Source organism: Cheilinus undulatus, linkage group 21, assembly GCF_018320785.1.
Source record: "Cheilinus undulatus linkage group 21, ASM1832078v1, whole genome shotgun sequence".
Taxonomy (NCBI): domain Eukaryota; kingdom Metazoa; phylum Chordata; class Actinopteri; order Labriformes; family Labridae; genus Cheilinus; species Cheilinus undulatus.
This window is the reverse complement of record NC_054885.1, coordinates 36,119,820-36,133,447: the sequence shown is the minus strand read 5'-3', so window position 1 is coordinate 36,133,447 and position 13,628 is coordinate 36,119,820. Positions and strand designations below refer to the sequence as shown.

Sequence of the window (13,628 nt, the reverse complement as noted above, 5' to 3'; positions counted from 1 at the left end):
CAAGAGATGGCTGCATGTAGCCTGCATGCTGTGCTCAATCTCAGGCTGGGCTGGGCCAGGTCAGGTTGTTGTTCTCTTTTATTCATGGGTCTGGGCTAACCTTGCATGCCAGATGGATTTGTTTCACACATCTATCTGGAAAACCTATCATACACAGCGTTTGGGAAAGGGCAGAGCCTTTGAAAAAAACTATGAGAGTGATTGGATGAACGTTCTATCATATCTTTAAGGGCCAATCAGAGCTACAAAACACGTGACGTAGCTGCTAACGAGCTGCGCCCCTACCGGGGACTAAATTCCATAAGGAACTGCACAACATGAATCATGGCCACTGTAGACATGTCAGTACACGATTTTTGTTGCTTTTGATAAGAAAACAACTCACTGGTGTTCTTTGTTCTTCTTTTAAAGAAGAAATGTCGTCAAGTTCTGATAAAACTGGCACTTCAGCAGCATCCACGCTAATCTCTTCCACCATATTTACACCGGCTTCTCACTGCTTGCTTACATCACAACTCCGCCGCGCCAGAAAGTACTGCCCCTTGTCACCGATTGGTCCTGTCACTTTCTAACCGGGCCCAAACTGTTCAGACGGGAGCTTTGCAAGATAGATTCGCCAGTGAGAAACAAGGAAACGGGCGTATCCATCTGCTATGCAAGGTTAGGTCTGAGTGGAGTCTGGTATTAAATAGGGTTGATCCCAGGTAACGGGTCGGGTCTCAGTTCTAAGCTCTGTGGATCAAGGTTTTAATAGTTTTGGATTCTTCATTAGTTTTTGTTTTAATTTAGTTTTTGCTGCTAGTTTTTTTAGTTTAGATGAGTTTTATTTAGAAAAAGGGTTCATTTTAGTCTTATTCGGGGACCTGACCCAAAAGGGCCCTTCACTTTTCCTTTAATTGATTCAATTTTGATGTTTGTGTAACACTTAAGACTTAAAGGGGACATATAATGCAAAATACACTTTTTCAGGCTTTTCCAACAAAAATATGCACCCCGGGCCACAATCCCCTCAATTACCCAAAAAGAAACCCTTCCTCCTCCCCTCTCTTTCCCCACCTTTCAGAACATGTGTGCTGAAACAAGCTGTTCTCAATTTTTTCCCCTCATGATGTCATGTGGGGAGTTAACCCCACCCCCAGGACACCAAAATAAGGCGTCCAGATCCGTGTCATATTTCATTCCATAGGTATTGAACGTGTGATTTCAATACCCATCCCTAGTTACGTTTGATCAAGCAAGTTTCTGTGAGATCCATGTGTGGGAAGTTTTCCCTGTGAGACTGTAACTACAGACAGCAGGTATGTGGTTTAGCAGTCTGGTCGAGTTGTCTAGTGGATTATTAAATAAGTGTTGCTTGAAACTTTCCCTAAGTCTGTGGTTTTCCACATTTTTAAAATTGTTTAAGCTTTGACTGTTAGTCTAGTGTGGTCAGCCTTAGTTAATACTGTATATGAGAAAAAGTGTTTCTTTTTGTATTATGACACTAGACAACTGCACATTCATCTGAAGGAAGCTTAAATCACCCAGTACAGCAGGGCTGTTTTGTTGCTTTATTTAACAAATGCACATTGTGAATTTAAAAGGATTTAAGCATGGATTAAGGCAGAGTTATTCTGAATGAGCAGGCTAGCATTCGGGCTAACACATCCTCTACTTTCATTTGTATTTAAATCCCTATTCATGAGTTGTTGTAAAGGCTAAGATTTGGACACTTTGTAGGTTTTGCTGCAGGAAGTAAGGCAACAAAAACAGCATGATTAAAGGGACCGTGCATGAATTTACACAACAACTGGTGTTGAACATGGACACTTTCTTTGCAGCTGCTCGCTGTTAATGCATTGTTATTATCTGGAGATTATCTCAAGGGAAAAGACTAACACACTGACAAACATGTCTATTAAAAGTAGACATCTAAGACATCTGGACGTCATGTTTGCCTTTGAGTATCCTCTTTCTCCTCCCCCTCCAAAGGATAAACCAGGTCAAGGGCTTTCTCCAGCATGCCAGTCTTAAAATAGCTTGCTCCCTCACGCCTCCTCTACTTGAAAGAGCCCTGGGATACAGATTGTTAGCCGAGCAAAAGGCAACACTGGGAGAAGGCTGTTATAATGGGAAGACTGACAGACATACATATAGTGTGTGTGCCTCACTAATCCTGGCTGCCCCGGGGCCAACAGGGGCAAGTGTGCGCTGTGTAGATGCTGTAGTAAAGGTGACAGAGGTTAACATACGTGCATCAGAGAACAACAAGTATGCAGAGAGAGAGAGAGGAGCAGAGTGAGTGAGACAAGAGAAAAAAAGAGAAAGAGAGAGTGCTGAACATTTGTGGTTAACAGCGGGCTGATGTTTAATCACATCACAAGACGTCCCAGCCCTCTTTGAGGGGATTCCCAGGGCTCTTTTACAGCATCATCAGCAGACTTAAAGAGCACATCAAGTCTAGCATGCATACGCTCTCACACTCTCTCTGTTCTCCACCAGACAAGCTATTAGCACATTAGCAGCTCTGTTCTCTCACTTGACAAGGCATGTTTACATTGAGATGTTTTTGTTAGTGCTGTTGTGCTCTGCAAGTACAATGCCTGCTAGTGTTTAAACCTTGATCATTACTTTGTTAGATTTAACAAGGGACTGTTACAAATAAAAAAGGGCGACGCTGTAAATCTTAAGAGCCATTACAAACACATTATGGGACAGCAAAGTTATTTCTTCATTACTTGACCGTCAGCTTAACAAGTCCAACACGGCTGAGTGCATGATTGCTACACGATGACCAATAAATACTCTTAATTGGAGCAAGAGCTGTATTTGGATTTCACTATGTCATTTAATTCAATACTCTCAATAAAAGCTGAACTTTGCTATGAACCTCGACCATTAAAACACTAGAAAATGCAGCTGCTTGCCTTAACAGCAGAATAAAACTTCCTGTGTAAAGTTGAACAGGGAAGAATAAAGCTAACATGGCAGACAAAGAGAAAGTTTGTTTACATGGGGGTTGTTTCTAGGGTTGATTGTGATGACTGTATATACCATGCAAACTTGTTTATTCTAGATGACTTTTTAAAACTTTGCACTGAGTAGGATTTAGTTAATGTTTTTTTGTAATGTTTATCTATGTTGTCTATGCCCTTTGTTTTGTCTGGCGCATGTCTCTGCCATGTAGGAATTTATTCGCATGTCTTGCATAATTTCTGTGTGGAACTACAGATTGAAATTAGAATCTTACTAAATCTGATGCAAGCTTCTTTTTTTATTTCCCTTGCATGCATGTGAAATGCCAATATTTGGTCATGTAGAAGACACGATTTTGTATGTGATTGACCTCCTTTGAAGCAAAACATAGTTCGGTCTACAGTACTATATTACCCACAATCCTATAGTGTCACAGACAAGTTTCAGATTGGGTGAACCTGCCTTCATCAGAGCCAAACTTTTGTATCCATCTGGTACTGCCACTATGTGAATTATGTATGAATATATTATTCACTTACTTCTTGGAAAAAATTGTTTATTTGCGATTGTGGTCAACAGTATTACTTTACCCACAATCCTAGAGAGTTAGAGCGACATCTTTGATTGGCTAATCCCGCCTTAATATGCCAAAAAAAATTACATAAGCAAGTTAAAATGGAGAAATCAAGATACATTATCAAGTACAGCAAAACATAAAAGTTCTAAACACTTAATTTTAGGGAGGAAAGAAAACAAACTCTTGCACTAAACTGCACAAAAAGACAAGCAATAGAATTCTGTGCAATTTTGAACAGAGTGCAGAAGATATCCTGTTATTTCTTTTCGTCAAAACATGAAACTGCTAAATCTTAGAAGCATGTTACGGGTTGTCAGGATACCAGTGTTTTAAATGTGGACATTATAGCAAGAAAAAAAAATCAAACTATGCATGCTTCAATAATACTGACAAAAACAGTAATCCAGGACACCCAGTAATAGGTAATTTAAAATCTTTAACGACAAAAAACTGCAGAAAAAGTCCTTCCTTAAGGGAGCGTTGACTATTTTTTTGCAATTTTGACATTTTGCAAGAGTTTCATGGGATTTTTCCTCAACAATTCCTTCCTACTCACCTGTCCTATTAAACAGATGCAGTATTTTTTTATGTTTTGCTACTTTTGATTCTACACTTTATCTGGTTAACAGAGATTGCATCCTTTTAATGTGAATGCTCACTTAATATCTTGAATTATCAGTCAGCCTTAACCAAAACACAGACCACGTTTATCGGCTCTACTTTTTCGACAGAGCAGACACGTGACAGAGTAATGAAAGACGTGGTGAGGCGAGGGGGAGTCAGCGGATAGAGAGAGGAGGGAATGAATGCAGCCTGTGTGCTTCTACTGTTAGCTTTCAGAGAGAAATGAAAGCAGGGAGGGAGACAATCAGAGAGACGAGGCTGCAGAGCTGCAGTGATTGAGGTGGGTTTACCTGTGGAGCTCTGCATGTCAAGGTAGTTAGCAAAACAGAATCAGAGGTCTGATGTTTTTGCTCACATGCAGAACAGGCTTTAAAATGTTACTCAGCATAGAGGTACATTCAAAAAACCTCCCACTGGACACCTATCTGTCTCCCGGTGAAAAAGGTCCTCCTGTTTGTCCGTTTTACTGTAATCAGTCGGTTCAAAGACGCTCACAGAGCAAAAGCAGAGCAGCACAGGCCTGCCAGAGAGGGGCGGAGAGAAGTAGCAGCTTTTACCGTAAGCCATGAGTCACTCCAGCCCACAGTACTGGACCTCTGCCATGCTCGCTCTCTCCTTCTCTCCTTCTTTCCCTCTCACTCAGTCTCTCTATCAGCGCCAGGTCAGGCCCACTGAAGAGCACAGCCAACGAGCTCGCTCAGTGAGGCTCCTCCTACAAAGACAGGAAATACTGTAGGGCTGGTCAGCTTGGCTCAATGAAGAGCAGGAGGAAGATGATGACAGGGAGGAGGAGGAGGAGGAGAGAGTCAAGAGGAATGGATAAACACCTCATCACCATGGAGATTAAAGTGCTTCCAAACAGCATCAGAGGGGCTGGATGAGACTCAGACATGCTGTTGGGCTGAAATTTGTTTCTCTTTGCAGACATGTGCTCCACACCCCCAAAAACACAAACCTTGATTTGATTTTTGTAAAAATCAAGGCATACTGAGACCTTGTTTTCATCAGCTGAAATTGCAGGCAAAGCTGACTTATTGTGTGACTTGAGGCATTGACAACACTTCCATAATCAAAATTTACAACTCTGAAATTTCAAGTGTTTAAAATGATAGAATCTTCATTATATTAATGATCAGTGGTATCAAAAAGTATGGAAAACATTACAATCTTCAACAGAGAGAGAGGGTGTACTCTCTAAGTTGCACAAATGCATTTGCAACATTGGAACTAGAGAGAAGCAAGGGCTTCCTCACCAGTTCCAACCACTTTCACAAATGTTGCTGATGTATTTGTGCAGTTTAGACAACTTTTTGAAAAATAAACATTGCAGTGTTTCCCACAGAATAAAAGCATTCTTTGGAAGTAGAAAAAAATTTGTAAATATACTTGGGTGGCTATAAATATACCTAGGTAGCTCACCTTTGTATGAGAAACACTGATCAACCAAATATTGGGTGTCTCGGACTTCAAATTTTTTGCTGAACAATCAAACAAGTATTGATATCAGTTGATTTCTTGTAGTATAATAAATGTGCTAATTTGAAAAAGAGTGTGTGTGTGTGTGTGTCGGGGCAGAGTTTTAGCTGCTAAGCTCAAGCTCGACAGTATCTCTCTGTCCAGGCCTATTCAGGCCCGGTGATATGTCTTGGTACCTCTGGGGGGTTTCAGGCCCTTGGGACATCCACAGCAAGACCAGGGTCTCATGGCAGCCCTTCTACACACCTGGACAATACCATATGCCATGCTTATTCACCACATCAACCCCTTACTCCACCCTAAAGGTGCAGACTTTGTTTTATTCCCAGCAGATTATGTTCCCATGCCCCTGGCAATATGCAAAGACATCCAGAGCATGACTGGGGTTGCTAACACTAACTGTAACATGCCTAAAACTTAAGCACAACATTGCATAAATGTCATTCAGGCCTTAAACTTTAGTCATTGGAAAACACAGTTTAAAGTTAAGGGATTGAGGATGAACAAAGAAAAGACGTCTGCTGTCATAGGTCAGTTTGTGCTGCTTTAAATTTTACTAACTTATTTGAACATACAGTGGATGTTTAAAGCTGATATAAGCATCCCTATCAGTAGATATTTCCATATCTACTGATTGAGATAATCCGATTTTTGAGCTAATATCTGCTAACAGTAATACCATGCTATTAATATCATGCACCCCTAATTTTAAATATGTAATCTTGTGGTTAATAAGCATATTGCGACAATCTTTTGACAGAGCATTAGGGCTGGTATCTTAAAAAACAAATAACAAAGGATAGCCTTATTAAAATAAAACTTTCTAGAAATGTCAATATGTTCCCCAGCTCTACAATCGATTATCTTCATTAAGGAAGAAAAGACCATCACTTCAGAAAAACTCAAGAACCCGATTTATGTCGACTCACAGAGCCTCAGGAAGGAAAGTACACAAACATCCAGAGATAGCCAGCTGTGTTTACTCTCTATCGTCTCCCTCCGTATTCCTCTATCCCCACTTCTAATCCCCAGCCAGGCAGAGGCAGAAAATAAACAACACTCAGCAACACCTGTGACGCCCCCACACTACTGTACAGGTACAACACACTGCAAAGATCACAATGCAAAACATAAAAATAAACAAAAAAACAAAAATGCCACTCAAGAATGCAAATGCAAGTTTATGCAAAACACAACCACGCATGGAAGCAGCACATTTAAGTCGAACAGCTTTCAGGAGGAGCTGTGATAAAATGCAAACATGAGAGGTAAAAATAACACGCTTGTTGAGACTGCTATGTTTTCATTGAAATATTTTGACACTATTCTTATAGTGTTGCTGTCTAAAGCTGCACAGACACTGTACGGATTAAGTCAGATTTTTGCCCCTGACTAATTTTAGCATCGGCTGAGTTCTCGCCAGATGGTTTGTAGTTGTTTGACGTGCAGTTTGAAGGAGGGAAAATTTCATTCAGACACAATCTGTTGGATTTTGGCATGCCAGATTATTACGGCCAGTCTTGCCGTCTATTATGTCTGTTCTTTATAACAGGGGTTCTCAAACTTTTTGGGGCTAGGGACCCCTTACAAGGCAGAAAATTTTCAAAGGACCCCCACAAAACCCTCATGCTGACTAAACATATGTTAACTGCCAATTTTGTTGCCCTTTTATCGGGAAAAATCTCTTGTTCTGTCCTTAAACTCTGCATGCTTTGTTATCAGATGATGCTTTAGCTTGGCGGGCTTCATTTGCAAACACAGACACACAACACATTTTGGTCATCCCTCGCTGTTCTCAATAAAACCAAACTCGAAACAGCTGTCATATTTCTCAGTTTAGCTGGTTTGTGCATCACTTGGTGAAGTGGACGCGCTTAAATATTTATCCATTGTTGTTAGCTGGACCCACACACCAAATTTGTCCTGAGCAAAGTGACTGATGCATGACAAGTGATAGATGTATGTGATATGCCACAGTCATACATTATTGTGCAGAAGGAGGAGGAGGGAGGGCGGCCAGAGTCAGCGTCGACACATTTGACATGTATGTGTGTTGTTCTGCAGCCAAGGTCGAGCTTAACAGCATTTCTTTTGTCTGGGCCTTTGCACCCCTGGTAATACGCCCAGCAACCACCAATAGTTTTCAGGTGTTTAGAACATACACATGACAACCAGGGGGTTGTGGCAAGCCTCCTACCCACCCTAACAGTACCCTAGGCTATGTTTAAGCACCAAATCTACCCATAACTCTGCCCTAAAGCTGTGGTTTTTGTTATGTTTTCATCAGATTATTTTCCCATGCCCTTGGTAATGTACAAAGACATCCAGAGCATGACCTGGGTTGTGTAAATCCTCCTTCCTGCCCAATGGGGCCCTCAGGTGGGCATACTTGCCATTACACGCCTTACTTCAGCCTCAAATTTTGACCCAAACATGCCTAAAACTTCTGCACAGTACTGTATCTGAGTTTTTACTGGCCCAAAGCTGAATTATGTAGGAGTCAATGGTTTAGTATGGTTGATTTTTGGCGCTGTGGTCCCTATATGTGTTTATTTGCTTTTTAATGACATGACATTACTTTAATAATTTATTTTGAATCATTTCGCGCACCCCCAAGCTGTGGCTCGCAGACCGCAGTTTGAGAAACACACCTTTAAGACATTAATCTGTAAGGAGCAGTCCTGGAAAAGTTTGTTACTGTAGGAGTAGTCTAAAACTCAGACAGAGCCCTTTTCTTCCTTATAGTAATTGTATCTCTGCTCAGATAGATGCTGCCTGCTCTCTGTTTGTCAACAGTGCTCAGTCTTTTGTTTGAATGAACTTTATTTGAACAGTCGCTGCGCAAAACAAACGTTTTTTGTAGATTGAGTTCACAAACTGCAGGCTTTACCTGGCTAACTTTCTTCCACCTTTACACTGCAGCTCCTAAACATACTGAAAGTTTTCATTATCATTTATACAGGTGCATCTTAATAAATTAGTTAACGCTAATGCAATTCAGAAGTTCAGTTCAAAAAGTAAAACTCATATTATATAGATTTATCACTCACAGAGTAAAAAATTTCCAATCTTCTTTTCTTTTTAGGGGCTCAGGGCCACGTCATAATTAGATTGATGCAACGTCTGTCAACACATCAGGAAGAAGATCCCTGATGCAAAATCTAAGGAGGTGGCTTGGCACGAAGAACGCAACAGTTGTAACCAATTATTACTGTTCTAATTTACTGAGCTGCACCTGTAAATGTACTGTATTCCCTCCAACACTGATCGTGAATGAAGGAAGAATAAATAGTAATACAAAGTGTCTGCTCTGACCTGTAGCAAGGCTGGCTGTGGAGGGAGAGGAGCAGGAGGGAGAGGAGTGTATGGCTACTGCTGCTGCAGGTTCAGTAGTGGCGGGACGTCCCGTATTGGTGAGAGCCAGAGTCCCCGGGGGAAGAGGCTGGCCTCTCTTTAACAGCTGCTTGTGCTCCTGCTGACGGAAGCGTGGGGGAACCTCTCTGGGCGGGTAGCGCTGCTGGAGCGGAGTCTGGGGCTGCTGAGCTGTCTGCGGCTGACCTCCGGATGGGGCGCGCTTGCCATTGCCACTGCTCGAGGGTGCAGGTGGGGCGGCACTGGGGTTGACGGGGGGAAGAGGAGGGGCGGGGTCCGGCTTGGCAGAGTCTGGCACTGTGGAAAAGGAAGAGTGGAAGGGGACAGGTAACAAGAGAGATGAAGGGGTGAAACTTTAGGCACAGCAGAGATGTTGAGTGCGAACTAGAGACTACACAAGAATGACAAATAAATTTATGGTTGGATTGCCTTTATTCCAACGAGAATCTGTGCAAAACATAGGGTAGTGTGAAGTGGTGGATTAAGGTTCAACGTAAATGCACCGCCTAAATTTCTGTATTGCTAATGTTTTTGTGCAAGTTAGACCATGTGCAGGAGCTTTCTTAGATTGAGAGCATTGAAAACTAGAAAGGACAAGACTTTGAATGCCTAGGACTTTTATTTCTGTTGCCATTGTTGTAATGATGTTTGATTTTTACTTTTATCAATGTTAAAATGCTGGTATAATGAAAACCCTGCAGCACAATGAAAAACCAGCCACCTTCTATTTCAGAGCTGCACTGGCTGAGCATTTCCTGCACTCCTTTTTAAAGCCATGGTAACTTTTGGACTGGGATTTTGGTGTTAAATTCAGCATGCCAAATGCAGAGAAGTCTATAAATGCACTCGATTGGCTGCCTGAAGCTTGGCCGTAGGCAGCAGTCAGCCTAAACACATGGCTTCCCTTTAAAGAAGCAGAGCACTGTAATAATCTTAGGGTGGTACTGTTACAAACCTTCAGCCTTCAGGGATGGCCAAGACACAGATTAGAAGTGATGAGGAGGTCAAGTAACAGATAATGGACTTGGATCAGCCTGCTGTATTATAGTGAGCTCCTGCAGGACGGCTCAGTAAAGAGGGCTCAACCTCGTCAACAAACACTGCTCATGGTTTGTGGCAGGTTATGGCCCCTGAAATGATCACCTCTCACTGCTGTTTGATATTAACTGCTCGTACAGCTGCTGAAGCAAAGTGCTCATGTCCTGATAGCTCTAGTTACCTGTAGCAACAGAGCCTGATTCTCTTACATTCACAAACATGCACTCTTACCCTAACCAGACATTTCCTCTTGTTTGTGGGTTCAGTTTCTCAGACTTTTGCAGCATCACAGTCAACCAGCCCACTCATAACAGTCTATGCTCACAGTTGGCAACTTATCAGCTGACAACTAACAAATCATCACCTTTTAGGTTGATGTAGAAATCAACAACTGTTTAATCATTGTTTATCTTAGCCAACTTCACTCCATTGACACTCATTCTAATGACGTTATCCATGCCTTTGTAGCTCTTTCAGAAGCTTCTCTAGTGAGCCTGAAACTTGGGTGACTTTTCTGAGTCTTAAAAGATTAAAATAATGCCAGCAAGGCTGCAAATATTGTCTATTACGATGTACCACAATGGTTTACAAAAATGCCTGCAGAAACGCCTGTGAGTTTACAATAGTGCCACTATTGCTCTTTATAAAGTATCTTTATTTTCAATATTTATCTTAGAAATATTCAGTTATTTTGGAAGCAGTACTGAAAAACATATCCAAACTAATATTTGTAGCTTTAAATAAACAATCAAAAACAATCATTTTTCTCTGCAGTTTCTTTGATAATCAAGCAGGAAGACTCATGCTACCATTTTATATTATACTGCAGTGACAATATTGTCCGGTATGATTGCAATCACACATCATTGCCTGATAATGCAGCACTACTTCCTGTCAGACACTCCTGATGCCTTTATTGTTCTTTCATGGGAGGATAAATGTTAATTTTATTTAGATATTTTGATTCCACAAGTTTTACAACAATATAACCTGTCATTTGGTGCTTTTTAAAAACTACTTCTATTTCATCAGCCAGCTGACTAGAAGATGAATTCATCTTTAAAAAAATGCAGGCAAACAACTGCAATTGTATTTAGTATTTAGAGTTATGCAGGATGTGGCACTACCAATGCATCTGTGCAATTAAAACTGAGTGCAAGAGTTAACCTGCAAATTTGGATGATACATTACTCAATGTTTGGTGCTAAGAATTTCTGTTTTTGTAGTCATGGTGTAAAAGAGGGGTCTAATGTTGCTGATTCTACTTGTACCATATCAAAGCTGAAAGTTCTAGTATCTTCACAATCCTAGCACTAAGATGTCCAAGATTATCTAGGATTTTCTCTCTTACATTCATGTTTGAATAACTGGCATCATAAAAATGAGCAATTAAAGCCCCTTTCAATATTTACATTTCTGCACAGGGTGCATAAAACAAATCTGTACTTCTTCAATCAAAAATGACAAGAAAAGCCTCAGAATTGGGTGTAAAGTCTAAGCAGGTTACTATCCTGCTGCTGAGCGGGGAAGTGGAAGGTGAGAGGTCAGCTCTAAGTCGAACAGGATGATCAGCTCGGTCACAGAGCTGCCACTGACTGAGATGCATTATGGGACACAAAGCACACCGGATAATCACCTCAGTACATTTCATTACATAATAGAATAATCTGGTAAACTAGAATGTAAACAGGATGCAAAAAAAATGTGTTTAAAGCCTACACGCGCTGTACAAACACAAACACCAGCTGATCAGACATATTGTGCAGTCAGCCGACGCGGTTTTCCAGTTGCTGCTTGAAATAAAAGAGGGAAAAAGCTGGTAAAAAGCATCAACCAGAAGAAAAAGAGAATCTTTGTGTGGCCTAAATGAGTTATAAAGAGCGGTGCTTCACCACTGGCTGCCCTCCTGAGTGTGTGCTGTGAAGCAATGAATAACTCGCACACATGCGGCCAGCCCGATGCACACAAAAACAAAGAGTTATGTAATGCTGAGGCCCACACGGAGGGGAGAGGACGGGATGGTGTCGTACGTGCACGCAGACTGCTGACAGACATGTTCCCTTAAATATAACGACCGACGGCTTCTCTGCCGTTTTCATGTGTATGTTTATGTCTGTGATTCATGTGAGTGAGGGGGCTTCAGTGTTGTTTCTGCCTCCAGTGCTCTTCGACCACCGCCTGCATATTTGGATCCAGTTTCAGGCGTTTCTGTCTCCCTGCAGCCTCATAGCTCAGGGAGGAAGCAGGAGAGCTTGAGTTTGGATTTCTCTACATCTGCTCCATTTCCTCTCTGCTTCATCCCTCCCCACCTTCCTCTGATCTCCTCTCTCTTTCTCCTTCATTTGCTGTGATCTACTATTATCCTCTTGCCATTATTACGGAATTAGGGGCGGCAGATGGACACAGTAATTCCCGGTGAATTCTCCTCGCTGATTTTAGGAGGTGATTTCCTCCTAAAAACAGTGGTGGCTGTGCTTCAGAGCATAATGAGAGTTATGGAGGCGATCGTTATACAGTTGGGACTCTCTCATGTGTGACGTAGATTCTTATGGAGGCTGGGGGAAGGGGAGCGCTCCCTTGCTTGCTTGCTTGCTCGCTCGCTGGCTGCTCTGGCAGCCAATCAGAGTGCAGGGACGTGGACGGAGAGGGAGGGAGAGCTGACGTACTGGAGGAAGAGAAGGAGGTAGAGCAGAGAGAGTAAGTGATAAAGAGAATGGCTTGTGTGTGTAAGAGAGTCTCCTCCCCCTCGCGCTGCTGTGAGCTTGATTCTCCCTGCCTGAAACCAGCTCAGATCTAAATCCACTTACAATTAGAGCCTCATTTAACTAGAGTATGTCACACTAGGGCTGGGTGAAATGAACTGAGAAGCATATCTCGATTTACTTAATCTGAACGGCACAACATAACATTTATTTTAGTATTTCTGCTGTAAAGAATAGACCATTATTACTATATTAAATCCTCTTTCAAACCATGCCAACAAGAACAGAAGTCCAAGACACTTAAAATTGGGTGATTTTTCATTTTTGATAAACAAAAATTGCAGACAAATTCAAGCACAATGCCTAAAAAAAACGCTGGCAACATTTCTGTATATTGATGTCAAAAATCTCTTAACTCTTAAATGTATTTCAATACAATAACATTCTGATTTTAAATGATCGGTGGCATTAGAAATGATAAGATATTCAGTCGAAGAACTGTCGAAACAAGGGATGCATGGATGCATCAGTTTAACATTTTTGTCAGCACTGATGACAAACGTCAGCAATCTGCAAATAATATTGGAATAAAACAGTGTAAGTAATAGATGGTGATCCGTTGCATCAAACCAATTCAATGCTAGCAATTAAGACAGCTAACAGCGGATTCAGAGATTAATTATTGGGCAGAGGATGTGACCTGTTGACTTTGATTTGTTTTCATGGTTAAACACGAGAGACAGCATTATGAGAGTCTTACCCAAAAGGAAGTGATTAAAAAAACATAGTCTGAATTGCTGTTTTAAATACCAGTATAGTACTGAGTTTTACAATCCGTGCATCTCTACTGGGAAAGTGGGCAAAAAAGGTTAGAAATAAGGAAA

At 41.4% G+C, this 13,628-nt stretch overlaps 1 protein-coding gene across 1 annotated transcript in view; it reads right to left on the bottom strand.

The window, feature by feature from the left end:
- LOC121529249 (trinucleotide repeat-containing gene 6C protein-like) overlaps positions 1-13,628 on the bottom strand; it is an 86,575-nt gene that overhangs the window by 41,183 nt on the left and 31,764 nt on the right. Inside the window, 1 exon segment of the mRNA XM_041817024.1 lies at positions 8,948-9,301. Coding sequence (XP_041672958.1) covers positions 8,948-9,301 — 354 coding nt within the window.